The following is a 19,897-nucleotide window of genomic DNA, read 5'->3' on the forward strand; positions in this document are numbered from 1 at the left end:
ACTTTCAAATGTCACTCCAGGGCACCACTTTTCTATGTTTTTGAATGACACCGCCTTTTTTAACGATGTTCCCTTTTAACCACTCCTTTTCCTCTATCGCATGCTTTACCATCTTCAATCACCCTTTTCGCACCCCCCCCCCCCAATCACTTGTCCTTTCAATTTCTCGCCATGTCAGAAGCTGACCTCTCTTCTTCTCTTTCCAGCTAAAGGCTCTGAAGACAATCAATCGATCAAAGTGCGTGGTTGGCGGCACAGACTGCAGAAGACCTTCTTGAGCAATAAGTCGTTACCCAAAGAAGAGGTGGGTATTTTTTTGCCTTCCTTCCTGGTTCTTCGGCTCGTTCAACCACTCGGGGTTGACTTTTTGTGCCGTCTCCTCCCCCCTTCTCTCTTTTCCACATCCCGCCATTCCCTTCATCCACATTCCTTCTCTAGCTCCTTCTCCCTTGCTCGCATCCCCACTTTCACTGCTCCCATTCCGGTCCTACCATCCCAGCCGATGCTGACCCACTTTGTTTCACAGGAAATGCCAAATCTCAACGACCTTTTCAAGACAGTGGAAAACTACGAAGGCATGACGATCGAACAACTCCAGGTATGTTTTTGCTGTTGTCATTCAAGGCTCGGTCACTTGGTGTCTTGATTTTGGTTGCCCCCCATGATGGGGTTCATGTTTGGTCATTATGAACCTTTTCTTCAGTTATGCCGTCCATTCGTTTCCTTTTCCTCGATTTCGTGCCCCACTCTACTTTCCGTCCTTCGCATTTCTCTGACTTCGAGGTGCAATAGCCATGTGCTTCACCTTGACATTCATCCCACACTCTGAGTCCCTGATGCTCCGTTTCTCCCATCCCCCGCTGCTGCCCAGCCTTTGCCGTTCATGTTTCTTGAGGCACAGGTCTTCACTCTTCGTCCCTCAGCTTTGATTGGATTACCTTCGTGATCTGTTTATGGAGTTCATTTTCCATGCTTCATTTTCGCTCTACCCTTACCGATACTGATGGTGCTCCCTTCAGTTCTCGAAAATCAGAAAGATTCCGAAAGGGACTCGTACAAGGAGATCATCTTCTCAAACCCCATTTAGTCAATGCGGTCCGTTTCCCCCCGTCTCGTTGTAGGTGTCTGCGTAGGCTAACTAACATCGGACACAAAGGGCAATCCTCGAAGCCATCCCACAACTCGACCTAACCCTCGCACCGCAAAACGACGCCCGCCGCGCAACCATCATGGCCCTCCCCATGCAAATCGAAGCAGACGTCCTCCCACGAGACGTCGTCGACGCCGTGCACTCCCTCTGGCGTGACCCCGGCGTCAAAGAAGCCGTGCGTCGTTCCCGGGAGTTCCAGCTGAACGATTCAGCGGTGTACTACTTCAACTCAATCGACCGTATGGCAGCTACGAATTACATCCCTACCGACCAGGATATCTTATGAAGATGACGGGAATTACGGAGACGACGTTTAAAGTGGGGGAATTGACGTACAAGTTGTTTGATGTGGGTGGACAGAGGAGTGAGAGGAAGAAGTGGATACATTGTTTTGAGAATGTGACGGCATTGGTGTTTTTGGTTAGTTTGAGTGAGTATGATCAGATGTTGTATGAGGATGAGAGTGTGGTCTGTTCCTTCTTCCCTCTTCTTCTTTCTCTTCTCACCGCTCACAAACCACTTTTTTTGACAGAACCGTATGCAAGAAGCGCTCACCCTCTTCGACTCGATATGCAACTCGCGATGGTTCGTCAAAACATCGATCGTACGTCCCCCCTCTCCTTCCCTCCCCCTCTAACACTCCCCATAGATTCTCTTAAACAAAATCGACCTCTTCGCCGAAAAACTCCCGCGCTCACCATTAGGCGACTACTTCCCAGACTATACAGGCGGGGACAACTACGACGCCGCATGCGACTACCTCTTGCACCGCTTTGTCTCCCTCAACCAGAGCGCGGCGACGAAGCAGATTTATGCGCATTATACGTGTGCGACGGATAGTACGTCTCCCCCTTTCCTTCTTTCTTTACACAGTGAGGGTCTAATGGAGAATGATAGTTGTGTTGAGTGCGATTCAAGATATATTACTTCAGCTCCATTTGAGGGAATGTGGGCTGCTGTAAAGACTCAACTGTTCGCGCCGTCTTGGCTCCCTCTCTCTCATCTTGCTTTTTCTCATGGCGATTGCTTTTACCCACTACCAACTCAACACCCCTGCTATAATGATACCTACCCCCCTCCCCTGCATCTTCTTTGTATCAAACACGAATCACCACCACCCACCGAACTTGTTGCGTCCTTGGTCACACCCTTACCCACCCCATTTTTCATTCGAGCAAGCCGTGTTAGTTTACTATCCCCATCTTTGAATACCATATCTTTTTTCTCTTTCAATGTTCAATGGTTTTTTTGACAGCCTACACCACCACCTCTTTCCCTTTTTTTCCCTTGTTTTGTTATTATTCTTTGCGAGTTTGGCCAGGTAGTCGATTGGTCTCGACCTACTTTTACGTCCGCCTTCCGCTTCCTCCCGCAGCTTCCTTTTAATTATGCATCCTTCTGCAATTGGCCGCCCTCTCTCTCTCTCTCTTTATATATGCTTACTCCCCCATTATCCCCTCCTCACACTTCAGACCTGAGACTCGCTCGCCTGGCTTACGGTTTCTTCATATAATATCTCTTTTGTTTATACCTCAATATAACTCGAACCCAAACGATGTACATTGTGAGCACCGCAAGCATTGCATGAAACTACACAGCCCACCAGTACTACATGGAACTCCACACAAAGTACGCCCATTTCGTCCGACTTTGAGAACAAGAAGGGCACGGACACAGACGGAGGTAAGCGCGAGTCCGAGTGGGAAGACGGAGTTTTGGAGGGAGATTGAGGAAGAATGGTTAGTTAGCCAGGTAGCGGTATGGGGTGGATGGACGACCCAGTCGAGGCGCAACTTGTGATCCACGTCAGGCTGCACCTCAGAAGACTATTTGGTGCAGTACCTGATTGATTGTGAGCTCGGTGGTTCGAAGGGGACCTCGGGCAAACCATAGTACTGTAGTAGCAGTACTAGTATTGGACGGTCGCATGGCGGAGACGGTGTATGACGGGCCAATGGCGGAGATGGTGTACGACAGGTCAATGGCGCGCGTTTATAGGAGAGGGATAGGTTTCTTGTTGGGATACCGCCTTGTTACGGTCATGGAGTAGTAAGCGTAGCCATATAAATCGTCGCCTTTGTCCAGCAAACCACCTTCCATTGTTCCAAGAGGAGGAGGGGGAGGTGGGTGTGTTGTACCCTTGTCTGTGACGTTGAACGAAACATTCGCCTGGGGAACTAAGTTCCTCAAGGTAGCGCGCAGCACGCCACACTGCAGCATCTATTTGGATGCGAAAAAGGGTGTGGAACTTTGGGCTTCAGAATGGGACACATGGAGCGATTGGGTAAATGTCGAGACTGGGGATTAAACAGGTTCGGGCAAATCTAGGAAGTCCAGGGAAACACAAATCGTCGGACGGAATGAGGTGTCAGGTGCAAGAAATGAGCCATGAGGAGAAAGCTAAGGGGACGAAGGAGGAAGATGTGTGGTTTGAGCTCTCATCCGTTCAACCGATAGTATCTAGGAGTACTGCCAGCGGCCAAACGCTATGAATCTCATCAATCGTCGAGATAGGGTACGATGAGATGTGCGGAAACGATGCAGGACGAGAGAGGACTGCGAGTGTTTTACACCTCAAGACGGAGGATGTGTGGTTTGAGCTCCCGTCCGTTGCTGTGAGCAACACCTCAAACTTGGCGGGCTGAAGGTAGCAATTGCTAAGATTGGGATGCAGCTCCGAATCAAGTGAAATCTCGATCGATGGAAAAGGTCGGGACAGAATGAAGGAAAGGCGAGGAGAGAATATCCTGCCAAAGACGAAATGGATGGCCAAGATGGACGGCGATTAACGGTACAAAAAACGTGCCACGAAAAGAGGGCCAAGAGGATGGAGAAGGGAGTGGTGAGATGTAGCCGGGAGACAAGGAAGAATTGTGGTCCCAAACCCGAATTAGAAGGTCAAGATGAGTTATGGTAGCAAGTGGAAGGATAGAGCCATGAGGGAGCCGAGAGGATGGAGGAGTGGTTTGGGCTTTCGTCCGTTACCGTGAACAAAATTGGAACAAAACGTCGAAGTTCACAAAAGCTCAGGTAGCACGTAGCACATGGGCAATTGGAACACTGGCACCGCAATCTGGAAGTGAAGGCGGTTGAATTGGGAGTCCCGCGCAGGTCGGAACCCAAGGGGGTAGAAATTCGGATTCTAGATGGAAGAACGTAGGATTTGGTGCCCAACATGTGCCAATCAAGCCACACTTCTTGGATCCGGGATCTCTGGACGACCACTCCTCGAAAGAGTTACCGTTCAAGTAGACTGCTCGAGCATGTCAGCACCAGGAAGTCATTGTCTCCTCAAAAAGGGAGTGTCGTTTTGGAGGCTAGATGCAATACGTCTGGGACATAGCGACTTGGGTGTATGGGATTGCTGTCGTTGTCGTTTTGGTGGTGGATGTCTTAGACGTACAAGTAGGAGTGGGCCCAGTTAACGAAGAAACGCCCAAAAGTGCATCAAGAACCCCCTGCAACCTCGCAACATCCATCAAAATAACCAACGCATACTCCGGCATCTGTACCCTGCCCCCACGCTCCCGTGCGTGAGTGGGATACCAACGAACGTCGGCCTGGCCAACGCGGAGGAGATACATGAAATGAGGAAAGGCTCGAACCCTTGCGTACGGAAGAAAAGTGTCTCTTCAGAGGAGTGGTCGTATATAGAGAGGTCGGCTTGTTGTGACTATATAGTGGGAGAAAGTTTGTAACAAGGCAAATGCTCAGAGAGAAAGAACATACGCGAACCCCTTCCGCGCGCCTTCCACAGCGAAATGCACCATTTCTTCCAGGCTTTCATCTGCATTCCCGAGGAACTTCTTCGCGATGATAAGCTCTGTCTTGCTGAGTATGAGATCTAGCACACCCTGCGGGACGAGTTTGTGCGCCAACACGACGTCTGCTTGGATAGTGAGGCTGTGGTGTGTGAGGAGGGGGGAAGAAGGAGTGTTCACTCAGAGCCCAGCAGGATCGGATAATTCCAAGAAGACGTGAATGGGTGGTGGGTTCAGAAGTGTCAGCTCGCTTCGTTCGAGAGGGTAGATAGTTTGGAGAGGGGCCAGTATTCGCTCAGTTGGGCGACTCATTAGGTTCAGATTAACTTGTTGACAGTTGAGTTGGGAGTGAGCGCACCACTGTCCTCTGCAGACGCATCGGTGTCATCCATGGCCTTGGATTTAGAGAACTGTCATATCCACCGCACTCCCTATGTCCTTGAGCAACCTCGCGACTCCCTCGTAATCCTCGACGTTAATCAACACCCCTCCCCATTAGTGGCCACGCCCTCTTGGAGGGGCGTAGGTTCTCCCGTCATCCTGTCCAAGAACCGATGAGAGGAAGTGGATGACGGTGTGTCGAGTTCTTCTGCAGATGCCCTAGGCCTGAGGGAAGAGCCTAAGGGGGCTGTCCGTGATAGATGCAAATGCAATGTCTGTACGCACCGTAAGCCAAGCATTCAAGCTGATCCAAGTCTATACACTCCATTTGGCATCTCCAGACGCGCCATTGAACTTTCTCGCATGCTGAACGCAGGCCGACAATGTATGTATACATGTGAAGCGTCAGCCGCGAATTCCCGCAATGCAAATTATGGTCCCGATCCTACGATAACGATTCTCCTTGTTGCAAAACGGAAAGAAAGAATGAGGGAGACGCCCGAACGTGGGTTGGGGAACTTCGGAGGTGACTATGTGCGCACAATATCAATAGTCCGAGCATTAGAAAAACGAGGCAGGCGGCGAGGGGAACATTGGAGGTGGTTATATGTGCGACTTCAAGTGGAAAAAGAGAACGACCAAAACAAACGTTGAGCAACCCAAGCGCGTCAACATCGTCGAGGAACGTCAGCTGACTCTGTGAAACCATCCATTACCTATCCAGAAAATTGACGCCGCACAACATCAACAACCCCCTTCTGAACCACGATGTCTGATTCTAATCGCCCTCGTGAAAATCGTTTGAAAGGAAAGTTCAAGGGAATGCTCGACCGGCTCATGGGCGCAGGCCGCCCACGTTACGAAGGCTCACGCCCTAGCGGTTCGAGGTTGGAGTCCATGACTCCCACGCTGGCAGATAGCATGCTGACGAGATTTAGGTCGACATTTACAAGGGTGCCAGAGGTTACGGGGGGAGGAACGTCTCTAGTGCGTGTTAATAATGCTTTAATAAATTCCTTGGCTCATATCCTTTGTCTTTGGGAATCCCAGAATGTAATGCAGGGAGCTCACAACATTAACATGAGAGATACGACGCTCTATGTGGCCCAAAATGTGTGTACTGTGACAACATCTTTGATTGTTTGAGATATTGATCAGACTTACAAGATTGAGGTCCACGAACATGCCATTGGGGGTCAAGATGATACACTCCTTGTTCCACAAAGACCCAATTCAAGTGCCTTATTCACAGGCCGTGAAGCTGTTCTCAAGAGGCTGATGGATCACTTTGCACTGCAAGATCAAGTAGATAGAAGCAGAAAGTCTTTTTTGTTGTATGGCATGGGGGGTATTGGCAAGACACAGATTTGTCTGAAGTTTGTTGAAAAGATGGCTGAAAGGTAAGTCTTTTCACATACTATATTTCTGATCTTCTGACAAGAACATCTAGATTCTCTCATGTTTTCTGGATTGATGCATCTTCTGAAGATACTATTGCTCTTGGTTTAAAGGGTCTTTGTTCTCATCCTGATGCTAAAGCTGCTGGTATTTCTATGTCCTCTCAGTCTGCTCTTCTCTGGATTGGATCTCTGCAGAGTGAATGGCTGCTTGTGTTTGACAATGCTGATGGTGCACCTGAAGTAGTAGAAAAATTTATCCCATCTGGTTCTCAGGGAAATATTCTGGTTACTAGCAGAAATCGATCTCTTGGGCGGGTTACATCCTATGAAAATTCACTTGAGATTAATCAGATGGCTGGAAAGGAAGCCATATCACTTTTGCTGAAAGCCAGCCATCTAACTGGGCATTCTGAACATGTCTATGGCACAGCTCAACAAATTGTAAATGAGCTCTGCTGCTTACCTCTAGCTGTTGATCAAGCAGGTGCTTCCATTGAAGCCGGTCTCTGTAGTATTGATAATTACCTTGAGCATCTCTCTCGACATAGGAACAAGCTTATGAACCACCCTTCATTTAGGGGCGCATCTCAGTATGATCGTACAGTCTATGAAATATGGGATTTGTCATTCAATGAAATTGAATCAAGGTCAAATAGGAAATCTGATGGGCATGGTAGAGCAGCTGCTCAGGCTGCTCTTCTTATTCTGGAAACTGCTGCATTTCTACATCATGAGAATATCATTGAGGCTGCCTTTAGAAAGGCTGCTGTTGAGTTCTCCAAAGGACTGCATAGTGGACTAGAAGAAGAAGTTGAAACATGTATGAATAAATTGCTTCAGCTTGAAGAAGATCAGTCTTGGAATCAATTCTTCTTTCATGAAGGAGTTAGGGTTCTTATGTCCTTTTCTTTAATCAAGCAGCACTCAACCTCTGCAGGAACTTATGCCATTCACCCATTGATGCATCAATGGAGTAGAGATAGAATGTCAATATCTCAAAAGAAGTGCATGATGCAAGTGTCAAAATTGATCCTTGTGAACTGTATCACAGAGGAAATGACAACTGAAAACATAGCATTCAACAGGCTTCTTGAGCCACACATCAAAGCCATTGACCAGTCACAAGAGGAAAATGGTTTTGAAAGAGTCTTCAATGATAAGGAATATTCTAAGTTTAGTTATGTGTTGTATGAAAATGGAATGTGGAAAGATGCAGAGTATTTTCGAAATAAAATTGTAAAAATGAGAATAAGGAAGCAGGGGCCAGAACATCCAGATACCTTGACTGGCATGAATAATCTTGCAGTGACATATTCAAATCAAGGAAAATATGAGGAGGCTGGGGAGCTGCAGCTGAAAGTCCTGAATCTGTCTAAAAGAGTACTGGGGCCAGAACATCCAGATACCTTGCTCAGCATGAATGATCTTGCAATGACATATTCATATCAAGGAAAATATGAGGAGGCTGGGGAGCTGCAGCTGAAAGTCCTGGATCTTTGTAACAGAGTACTGGGGCCAGAACATCCAAATACCTTGGCTAGCATGAATAATCTTGCATTGACATATTCAAATCAAGGAAAATATGAGGAGGCTGGGGAGCTGCAGCTGAAAGTCCTGGATCTACGTAACAGAGTACTGGGGCCAGAACATCCAGCTACCTTGGTCAGCATGGCACATGTTGCATCAACATATTCAAAGCAAGGAAAATATGAGGAGGCTGGGGAGCTGCAGCTGAAAGTCCTGGATCTGTATCAAAGACCAGAACATCCATATACCTTGACTAGCATGCATAATCTTGCAATGACATATTCAAAGCAAGGAAAATATGAGGAGGCTGGGGAGCTGCAGCTAAAAGTCCTGGATCTGCGTAAAAGAGTACTAGGGCCTGAACATCCAGATACCTTGGGTAGCATGAATAATCTTGCATTAACATATTTGGGACAAGGAAAATATGAGGAGGCTGGGGAGCTGCAGCTGAAAGTCCTGGATCTGTCCAACAGAGTACTGGGGCCAGAACATCCAGATACCTTGACCAGCATGAATAATCTTGCATTGACATATTCAAAGCAAGGAAAATATGAGGAGGCTGGGGAGCTACAGCTGAAAGCCCTGGATCTGCATAACAGAGTACTGGGGCCAGAACATCCAGATACCTTGGGTAGTATGAATAATCTTGCATTGACATATTCAAAGCAAGGAAAATATGAGGAGGCTGGGGAGCTGCAACTGAAAGTCCTGGATCTGTGTGAAAGAGTACTAGGGCCAGAACATCCCAATACATTAACCAGCATAAATAATCTTGCAGCAACATATTTAAAGCAAGGAAAATATGCAGAGGCTGCACAGCTGCAGCTGAAAACTCCTGCATCAGCATAATAGGGTTGTAGCAGCATAGCATCACTTACCTACTTCTTGCATGACAGTTACATTGTATTTACATTTGTTTGTCATTTTGTATGTTGGTAAGTACTTCTTAACAAATCAACTCTATTTGAAACCACAAGTATTACCACCCTACTATTACTAACTTTGTATATACCCACCTGTACATTACTACTCACAGATCTCCATGTGTAGCTGGATGTGCTAAGCATCAATGGATAATGGTCAAGAATGAGCATTTAATAAGTGTCCAAAAAAACCATGGCTTGCTGAGTTCCACTGGTTTCTCAAGATTGAGCACATTTTGGGTACTTGTTTTGTTAGAGTAATTAAAATATACTCCTGTTCCTGTTTCACAATGAAATTGAGATATATAGCAAGCCTTTCTTTATTTCTATATATTTAAATTGTTTTCAGAGCAATGGACTATAATTGTAGTGGTCATTTGCTTAAATATGGTTCCTTGACAGATGTCTGCAGCCTGCTTAGTCATTCCCACATGGTGTCAATCAGACATCTACTGCCCAGGCCGAAAACATAGTGGTTGGGGTAGTGCACAGATAACACACATATCTAAGGTAGTGTGCTAAATTATACATCCTTGAAGTATTGCACAGGTAACACACATTTCAAAGGTAGTGCACTAAGCAGTATACATCCTTATAGAAAGTGTTCTGATGAGTATGATTCCTCAACAATGTGCAAAGCATCAGTGAATAATCAACACAAATAAGTATCTAATAAGTGAGGAGGCTTCTGACTGTGGGCTGATGTACTGTACTAATATGACCAAGTCTTCACATCACACATCACATGGGATGGACAAGTATTTTTTTTTATTCACCTTAAATCAAAAGGAAATTTTTTGGACATCTTGGTGAGAAAAAAAATCCAAATTGATGAAGAGTTGGTCATATTTGTACAGTATCACTGACTTGAACTGATTCCAATAGGTTGGTCAAAATCAGCTTGCCCTCTACTTATTAAAGCTGATCTAAATTTATTTCCACAAATCAGAAAATGGGGTTTTCCTCATGGATCTGAGCTATGTAGTCATTCTGTATTGCAAGCTGGACTGGACAGGTTTGTTTTTTTCCTAATCCGGCCTTGTGCTGCCACAATCCTGGGCAGGACCCCATAAACCCTGTATCGGCACACGACTATTACTACTAATATTTGTATTCTAGCCTCATTCGCTGACACATTACTTGACTTTGTGTCTTTTAAATGTGTACTATAGTTGTGTTTCCTGTTTTAATCTTTTCTCAATTGAGCTCTCTTTTTGCATCCCAGTGCTAAGACACAATCCACTTCCACTACTCGATTGTGGACAAGCTGAAGGAAGTTCATAATCAAATTGATTCATTCACATAGTCATTGCTATGCTTGTGAGCATCTGTGTCTAGTCCGTATCACACTGTTTGCCCTCTTTCAATATGTGATAGAGCCTGGGGTTGTTGCGTGAGACATGGTGTACAGAAGAACAAGTAAAATGACAGCCGGATATTGTGTTGAAGACGATGATGTTATTGTGGAAGGTTTTGGGAAGGTTATGATGTCACTTTTCAATGTGATCATGTGCTTCGCATGGATGTTGTGACTGTGACACCAGCTGGCATTGTTTCATTTCATACACTTCACCCCATTGCCAACCGATTGGTGTATGCATTACATGCTAGGCACTTTAGTTAGGCTGAGCCCCTATGTGCATGCAAAGCCTTTCAGTCTCAGATGATGTCACCCCATACTTCCCAATTTCCAAGATGGTCATCACAAGTACCCTCATGATCAATAGCTGCCACATTGCACTCACCATGAACAACACGTGTCCTCCAATCCAAACATAATAAACACCATTCACTATCTGTATTCCTTGTCAATCCCACATGCAAGTTTATTTGCTCAGTCGTTGAATGTAGTTCTCTGCATTCTGTGTCCCTGCTGGTTTGGTCGAGTGTGAATGAGCGGGTAGCTTTCGTGAGTTACTGGGAGGTGGATGGTATGCCACATGCCACTTGGTTACTCTGGTTTTACTGTGTGACCTCGAGGGCATGGTCACTGTTGTTTTCGCCTTCCAGCAGCTTGTTTTCACTGATTGGTGCCTGCTTTTCGTCTGCCATCGTGGGCACTTTTGTGAAGCTACCTGCCACTATCATTATGTATGCTTTTTTCCCTTTTGTGTTCTGGGAATAGGAAAGCTAACACTTCTTCGTAGTGACGACACCTTCGAGAGAATGTATTCTTCATCTGTTCGCCTTTTTATGTACTTTAGTTGTCATGGGTGTGAGTACTATGTAATACAGGCACACCCTTTCTTTCACTGACTATGTCTTTGCAGCTGGGGACACATATGCAACCTTGGCAATATATGCTTCGACAATACTCAGGAGAACAATAATTCTGGGTGTTGATTTTTTCTACTCGGGTGTCGTAGTCTCAATAAGCATCATCTTTTTCCGATGGTTCTTCCTTGGCTTCTCTGTGTAAGTCTTTGTTCCTCTTTATATCCCAGAACATGCACTGAAATGCATGCTAGAATGTTTTGGGCATTCATGTTCATTTCACTACAAACTTCGGCAGGTTATCACCTATCTTGGTAGGGCTTGGTTTTGTACTTGCATTGCCATAGGCATATATTTTTTCTTTCGATGGCATTGAGATAGTTAGTATGATTGTAGGTTTGGTGCTGATGCCCACCTTACACTCTTCACGTTGGGCGCACACTACACCCAAATTGTTGAATGTACCTCCTCAGATGCGAGGGAGTGGCACAACTGTGTCCTGCTTGCCTCACTTGCGAATGGCCATGAACTGCATCCTGCTCAACTCATTCAACACTTTGGTTTATCTGAGTGCCAGCGAGTGAGTGGCTGTTGTGGATGCCAGCAAGCAAGTGGCTGTCATGGATGCCAGTGAGCGAGTGGCTGCCTGCCAATCTTCTGAGCAGATAAAGTCTTGCTTGTGACACCTGCTGCTTTACATTGCTTGATAGGTGCTGCATTTTTGGTTCAGCCCTCCGAAAGAGTTTGGTGGCCATCAGTGTTGCACACGCTGTGGTCCCCGCGATATCGTTCAGGCATCACACCTGCCTACTCATATGAATTGAAAACGAACTTGCTGAGTATAGATTTTGATAATGAGATTATGCTACTCTAGTCTAGCATTCTCCTTCCCTTCAACTGAAATCTCCATTTCCTTTGTTCTGTGCATTGAGCTTTGCAATCCTTTATGTAAACCTCTTGATTGGATGGGTGATAGACTTGTCTGGCAGGAGTTGGATTCAGAGATTGCGCCAATGAATAGCCTCTTTTCCTTTAGGACTCTGGATTTGCTCTCTTGGAATGGTTTCAGGCTGTAGTACTTGCAAAATTCATTACACAGATGCTCAGTCTTGAAGTTCTCATGATTCAGACTTCCTTTTCCGAAATTGACTGGAAGGTCACTGGTGACCACCGACAAGAGCATCAGAGCTAGCCTTTCTGCCAAGAAATAAATGGCTTCACCTTGATGTAATGATTTGGGGGTCTGCTAGCAGGTGTTAGATGGTATTGGTGAGGAAGGTGGCGAAGGGGAGGTCAAGTCGATGACCTCGGGTTGCTTCCTGGGGGTGTTCCAATCTTCATTTGTGAGAATTGGTACTCCTGTTCAATTATAGACTTTGTCTTTCCACATCTGTGCTCCCATCTTTGCATCGTATCCTGCAGCGTTCATCCGTTTTTCTCTTTTCCATGCCTTGTAGGCCAACTTCTTTGTTTTGCAATTGGGGGTAGTATGTCCTGGTCCCCACCAAAAGCATCCTCCGCACTGGTAATCGCTGCAATCCTTATGAATGTGACCAAGCCTCTTGCACTTTGAGCAGCGGCGGGTGGGGTGCGTCGGTAAGGATGATGGGTGGTGATGCGAGGGGATGTTGGGAACTTCTTCCCATAAGCGTGTATCTTGGCATCAAACTTTTTGAAATACTGTATAATCCCTTGTCCTGCGAAATGGCTCGGGATGTAGTCAGGGACAGTGGGAAGCTTGTTACAATCTCTGATAGTGTTCAGGATGCCATGTCAGATGGCGGCGGTGATGGCAGTGATTACCATAGTGTGGAGACTAAGGATGTTTTCATCCTTGTATCCAAGTTTACTCTCAAGATGTTTCTCGGTGGCAACAGCTTTTAAAATAAGGTGGAGATCGAGGGAGAGGGTGGAGTCATTCTGGCAGGTGTTAATGAGGGCGTGGACATGTTTTTCTTCTTGAACAAGGCATTCAATGAAGAGGGTGGCAGTGAGAAAAGATTCAGAGTTGAAGATGGAGGTGTACATGTTTAAAGAGGAGCATTGGTTGCAAAGAAAGCTGGTTGGCTTGATTGCGAGTTTAGATGATTGTCTGAGGACCTTACTGGAGATTCTTTCTCTTCTTATAGTCTTTGAGAATCTCGGAGGCATTCTTCAAATTGCTTTCTGGTTCCCACCTTTCGTCGGAGTATCCTTTCCATTCCACTAGATAGTGGTACTTTTTGCCTTGTTTTCTGTGATCTCTGATTGAATCTACTTCATATTCTTCTTCTCCTTCGATAAGGTCAGGAGGGGGTTCAGGGAAGTTCTTTCCATGAACATCGGTTTCGCGATATGGGGTAAGAAGTTTTCCATGGAAAACATTGTGTATCTTCCACTGGGGTGGAAGTCAAAGTTTGTATGTTACTGGCCCCATGACTTCTTCGATTTTGAAGGGTCCTTCGCGTAATGAGTCTATCTTTGGGAACTTGTGACCTCTGTTGAGGTGTCACCCATCTAACCATACTAAGTCTCCTTTGCTAAATGGAGGAGAGTTTTTCTTAGACTGTTTAATTTGAGCTTGTTGTGCCAGTTCATGTGCGGCTTGAGTGTTGTCTCTTATCTTTAAGAGTTCTGATAATCTTCTTTCAACTGCAGGGACATTCGTTCTTGAGAATGCTATTGGGACTCCAGTAGGTTCACATCCTAACATGAGGTAGAATGGGGTTCGTTTTGTAACAGAATGGGGTCATCTGTTGTATGAGAATTCGGCAATAGAAAGGTTTTTATCCCATTCTTCTGGAATTCTTTTGCAGAATATTCTGAGGTACGTTTCAAGTTCTTGATTAACTCGTTCTGTTTCTCCATCTGTTTTGGGGTGATACACTGTACTGATTTGTTGTTTGATCCCATAAAGTTTCATTAGTCCTCAATAGGTTTTTGAAATGAAAAGGGGATCTCAGTTGGATATGATGTCATCTGGTATTCCAAACCGTTTGAAGGTATGATTGAAATGAAGTTTGGCAGCTTCTAGGGTGGTCAATTCTTTGTTGGTTGGGATGAAAATTACCCCCTTCATAAGGCCATGGTCTACCATGACCATTATGCGGTCATAGCCTTGTTTTGTCTTTGGTAATCCTGCTATAAAATCTTGTGATATCATCTGAAAGGGTCGTGTCACCGTGGATCTAATTGGCTGTGTCAGTGGTTGCGTTGGATGTGTCAGTGGTTGCATTGGATGTGTGTTAATTTTGTTCTGTTGACACATGGCACATCCTGCAACATATTCATATATGAAGTGGCGTAGTCTTGGCCACCAGTAATGTCTTTGCACCATTTCTAATGTGCTGTCTCTTCCAGGGTGTCCGGTCATTGGTGAATCGTGAAACTCTTGTACAATGAGTTTCCGTATTCCGTTGTTATCAGGGATGTAGCATTGATCTTGATAGAAAAGTTTTCCATCTTCTATTTTCCAATTGGAAAGGCTTGACTTAATCGGTGGGATTCCTTTTGTAGAAAGAACATTCAATATGTTCTTTACTAATTCGTCTGAGGCTGTTGTTGACTTGATCATCTTTGCGAGTTCGACATTAATAAGATTAATGAATATCTTGTCTGGGAGCAAGACAAGGTTTTCATTATCATCGTCGTTATCAGGGACGTGATCTGGTTGTCTGGATAGAGTGTCGGATTGGATCATTCTTGATCCAGGAAAGTGAATGAGTTGAAGATTAAACCTTGATAGGTATAAACTCCATCTAGCTTGTTGGTGGTTTAGTTTCTGCGTCTTTCGGACGTATGTCAGATTCTTGTGATCTGAAAATACTGTTACGGGGTGTGGACTTTCTTCTAGGAAGTGTCTCCATGTTTCTAGGGCTCATATGATGCCTAGAAGTTCTCTGTCGTATATGTCGTAGTTCCTTTCTGTTTGAGTAAAACTGTGAGAGATGTAACCGCATGGTTTCAAATCTCCGTTTGTATCTCTTTGTTGGAGAATGGCTCCTGTAGCCCATTTGGATGCATCTGATTCAACATAGAATGGTTTTGTTGGATCAGGGATGATTAAGATGGGTTTTTCTAGCAACTTCTTCTTTAAGTTATCAAAGGCTGTTTGACACTCTTGTGACCATTCGAAAACTTTTGTTTTCTTAGTGAGTTCGTTTAGGGGTTTGGCAGTTTCTGTGTAGTTGCCAATAAATCTTCGGTAGAAGTTGCCGAATCCTAAAAATGATCTGACACCTTTTACATTCTTCAGTGGAATCCAATCTTGAATTCCGGCTAACTTTGTTGGGTCCATGGAGATTTCATTTGGCCTTATGATGAAACCTAGGTATTCAACTTCTTTTGCGTTGAAAACACACTTCTCTGGTTTAAGGAACAAATCCTTTTCTTCTAGTCTTGTTAGGACTCTTTCAGTTTGTCCATGTTGATGTCTGGGGTCTCTGGAGAATATGAGAATATCGTTGAGATAGATCAAAACCCATCCTTGGGCGATCATGTCGGTGAAATAGTCATTCATCATGGCTTGGAATGTCCGGGTGAATTGGTCATTCCAAAGAACATTACTGTTGGTTCAAATAGTCCTCTTTTAGTGATGAAGGCACCTTTCCATTCATCGCCTTGTTTAATTCGGACATTGTTATATCCCCATTGGATATCTAACTTTGTAAAGATTGTGGCTCCTTGAAGTTTGTTTAGGAGATCGTTGATAGATGGGAGGGGATATGTGTTCTTGACTGTGTAATCGTTCAGATAACGATAGTCTTGACAGGGTCTCAGCACTTTGCTGTCTTTCTTTGATACGAAAAAGAAGGGTGAAGCCTGAGGTGAATTTGATGGTTTGATAAAACCTTTCTTTAGGTTTTCATCAATGAACTTGTTCATTTCTTCTTCTTCTTTCTGTCCTAATGGGTAGAGTTTCGATCTCTTTGGTACAAAGTCTGGTTTGAGATCGATTCTGTGATCCCATGGTCTTGATTCGGGAAAGCGTTCTGATGCTTTCTTCTCGAATACTGATCTAAACCGGTGGTATTCTTTTGGGACTAAATCTTCAAAAGTTCTTTCTTCTTTTGGCTCTTCTTTATGTGCAAGACTTTGTGATATAGATGTCTTGGCTCTGATTGCTATATCTGAATCAATCTGAATGGGTTGATTCAGGGGTTCTTCTTTCTCTGGTTCGGATGTCGTTATAGTTTCTTCTTGAAGATATGCGGTGACAAGATCTCCTTCTGATTTGTCTTCTTTGTCGTCTTCTGTGTTGGGTACTAGGGCTGGCATGTCTTCATATTGATCGGGAAGTTCATTCACAGCTATGAGAATGGCTTCTTCGTCATCTGCTAATCTTTCAAACTTTGGGGTTGCGTCTTCATCGGGTATCTCTTCAATAGAGACCGTTGATTTCTTCTTTTTGATTCTTCTGTCAGGGATATTTCGCAGCTGATCTGTGAAAGCCTCTTTTGACTTCATCTTCTTGTGTTCTGATTCTATTTTTAGAATCTGAACTTCTCAATTGATAGCTTGTTATATGTTCGGTTTCTTTATCCTGTCTGGGATAATCTTGATGGTCTTCTTTGTCCAGTTTACTTTGGGGTTAATTCTGTCTAACCATGGTAATCCGAGGATTATGTCTTCTTTTCCTAGGTTGGAAATCAGGAATCGAGTGGAATTTACTTTTCCATCAATTTTTGTCAGGAGTCAGGTATAGAACCTAATGGGTCCATTTTTGTTTGGGCTTTTGTCTATGTTTGAGACTTGGATTTCCTTATCCAATCTCAAGAGCAAGAGTCTGTGTTTTTTTGCAAATCATTTGTCCATAAAAATTCCTTGAGCGCCACTGTCGATAAGCGCTTTCATTTCGACGATTTTCTTTCCATCAATAATTCTTTTGAATTCTAAGAGCTTTAATAGAAAGTCATTTAGAAGGTCTAGACGTCGTTGCTAGCCTTCTCACTAAAAATCCTTGTTTTCGTCTTCATCGTCTGATTCTTCTTCAGCTGGTTCGTTTGGATCTTTATCCAAAGATTCTATAAAAGCAACTTTTGCTTTTTCTAATTCTTCGTCATCAAGTCCTGCCATGATGGCACGGACTTTCTGTGCGGCGTTGGTGTTCTTGTTTGGTGGTGGCATGATAGCTTTATAGGGAGTGGCGGATTTTCTGAAATTGGATGTATTTCCTTTTCCAGTGTTAAGGGTGGGATTAGTTGCATGGTCGCGAGACACGTGTCCTGTTTGTCCACATTGGAAACATTTCCCTTTCTTCATGTATTCGTTTTGTTCTTTGATAGTTAATCTGTCAATATCCATGGCGTCTGGATCTCGAGGTCTGGGAGTATAGGATGACCAAGGAAGTTGTCGAGGCATGCTTCTAGTTGGTTGCCATCCCATAACTTTTGTCTTCCATGCTTGATTCTTATAATACAACTTGTCGAATTTCCTAGCATCTTCTGTGATAGCTTTAAGCATCTCGGGTGGTTCTTTCTGTGTTTCGATCTTTTCCCGTAACAAGGGATTCAAGTGCTCGAGGAAAAGCTGAGAGAGAACCGGATTCTCCATGTCTCCTGTTAAAACATATCCTGCTCGATTGGCGAGTGCGGTAAAGTCAAGAATGTACTGCTCGAGTTGTCCGGGTTTATGTTTGAGGATTGAGAGGTCTACTCTCGCTTTGTCTTTCATCTTTCTGATGTCAAATGTTTCGTTTAATAATTTGACAAATTCTTTCCATGTGGATGTCGTAACAAATACTCCTTTGGTATTTGTGTGGGTGTCTGTAAAATGTTCTGCCCAGTCGGCAGCTCTGCCTGTGATCATAAAACTGAGGGCGAACTGGATCTTTCGCTTGTCAGTGCTGAACAAGTGATTGTTGACCTCCATGTAGGTCTGTATTGTTCTAAGCCAAGTCTTGTACTTGTCTTCGTTTCCATCAAAATCTTTAGGTGCATGGCATCAGTCACCTTTTGCATTGGCAGCATTGGCCATTTCTTGTCTTGGTTCTGTCGAGTTCTCAGGTTCTATTGGTGTGTCAGTTTGTCTGGGAGTTCCAGGTGCTGCTGGTGACTCGGGGTATGGGTTTAATGTGAATGCGTTAAACTGTTCAACTGCTTGGGTTCTTTCGTTGGTAGGTGTGATACATAAATTGGATAAATCTATTGGTGTAAACACGGGTGTCGGGATGATTGGTCCTAATAGCAGCTGTATGCTTCTGCTGGGTGTTCTGGTGATCGCTGGTGATCCTCTGGGTGTGGTTTGTCTGCTAAAGGGTGACGTCGATGGTCCTCGCCCTGTTATTTGTCTATATCTTCCTGTTACTGATACAGGTGTCGATGTTCCTGTTACTGGTGTCTGTGATGCAGGGGGACTGTTACCCTTGTCTGCGCTTTTGTACTGTTCTTCACCGGATGTGAAGGTGTCGGTTCTTGGTTCGGGTTCTGAGTCTGAGCTCTCTGGTGCTGCAAATCTCCAACGGTTCGACTCTTCTTGAGCAGCCATGGTTTCTTTAGGTAGGAGGCAGGTTTGATGTGCCTTCTATCAATATAATGATGTCTTTGATCCTTTCGTTATATTCTCTGATGAGACTTATAATGTCTTTGATCCTGGTGTTATACTCTTCGGTAAGACATATAACTCTTGTTATGTTGTCCAGTGTGTCTAATCCGGGTAGAGGGCGGTGATGCGCCTTCTGTTCTGGGATAAGCTTGAACCTTTTGTTACAGTTGTTAAGTGTAACGGGCAGTATGTTAAGCTTTTGAGTTCAATCGTTCGTTTGTCTACCACAGTTCTCGTCGTTGAGACAAAGTGGGTCACTACAACGTTTGCTTGGCCCTTAAAGCGATATGGTAGGTTCTAGTAGCCTTGCGCCTGAAGGTCTGTCCAAGGTTCTATGATACACTGACTTCTGTTAAGTCAAACATGTATTAAGTCTTCAACGTTGAAGACTTATCATCAAGGTTTCTAAAGAGACTCTAAGTCGAAAGACTATAGAGTTCAAGGGCAATCTTAGTTTCTGAGGTTTCTGAGGAGGAACTAAGCTTGTATTGCCTAGGTTCAAGCTACCAAATACAAACAAAAGTAGCCCTACTTAATTCACCTGTCTGCTCGGTTATTTTCCACCTGGCCTTGGCACCAGCCAAGGTACCTCAACAATTCAATATTAAATTGGCTCTATTATCTGATGTGCAGCCCGGGCCCTTTTATTGATTTAATTCACTTGTCTGCTCAGTTGTTTTCCATCCAGCCAAAGCACTTCAACAATTTAATACTAAACAGGTTCTGTTATCCGAGATGCAGCCTGGGCATTGTTACCGATTTAATTCCCTTGTCTGCTTGGTTATTGTTCACCCAGCCTCGGCACCAGCCAAAGTACTTCACCAATTTAATATTAAATTGGCTCTATTATCCGAGACGCAGCCCAGGCACTTTTACTGATTTAATTCACTTGTCTGCTCGGTTATTTTCCACTCGGCCTCGGCACCAGTTAAAGTACTTCACCAATTGAATATTAAATCGGCTCTATTACCCAAGACGCAACCCAGGCATTGTTACCAATTTAATTCACTGTCTGCTCGG

The 19,897-nt window shown here is 44.5% G+C and overlaps 3 protein-coding genes across 3 annotated transcripts; 1 reads left to right on the top strand and 2 right to left on the bottom strand.

Moving 5' to 3' along the window:
- Positions 1 to 4,628: 4,628 nt before the first annotated feature.
- Positions 4,629 to 5,303, bottom strand: LACBIDRAFT_306686 (uncharacterized protein; the record flags this gene model as incomplete). Its single annotated transcript, XM_001885487.1, has 4 exons — positions 4,629 to 4,823; positions 4,882 to 5,090; positions 5,159 to 5,218; positions 5,270 to 5,303. The coding sequence occupies 4 exons, from the start codon at positions 5,301 to 5,303 to the stop codon at positions 4,629 to 4,631; spliced, it is 498 nt and encodes a 165-aa protein (XP_001885522.1).
- Positions 5,304 to 5,390: 87 nt separating this feature from the next.
- On the bottom strand, positions 5,391 to 5,591 carry LACBIDRAFT_306687 (uncharacterized protein; the record flags this gene model as incomplete). The annotated part of the gene is made up of 1 exon (XM_001885488.1): positions 5,391 to 5,591. The coding sequence occupies one exon, from the start codon at positions 5,589 to 5,591 to the stop codon at positions 5,391 to 5,393; it is 201 nt and encodes a 66-aa protein (XP_001885523.1).
- Positions 5,592 to 11,075: 5,484 nt separating this feature from the next.
- LACBIDRAFT_306689 (uncharacterized protein) lies at positions 11,076 to 11,674 on the top strand (the record flags this gene model as incomplete). The annotated part of the gene is made up of 4 exons (XM_001885413.1): positions 11,076 to 11,233; positions 11,290 to 11,357; positions 11,413 to 11,557; positions 11,611 to 11,674. The coding sequence occupies 4 exons, from the start codon at positions 11,076 to 11,078 to the stop codon at positions 11,672 to 11,674; spliced, it is 435 nt and encodes a 144-aa protein (XP_001885448.1).
- Between the last annotated feature and the right edge of the window lie 8,223 nt (positions 11,675 to 19,897).

Source organism: Laccaria bicolor, genomic scaffold (genome assembly GCF_000143565.1).
Source record: "Laccaria bicolor S238N-H82 LACBIscaffold_31 genomic scaffold, whole genome shotgun sequence".
In the NCBI taxonomy this organism is placed as follows: Eukaryota; Fungi; Basidiomycota; class Agaricomycetes; order Agaricales; family Hydnangiaceae; genus Laccaria; species Laccaria bicolor.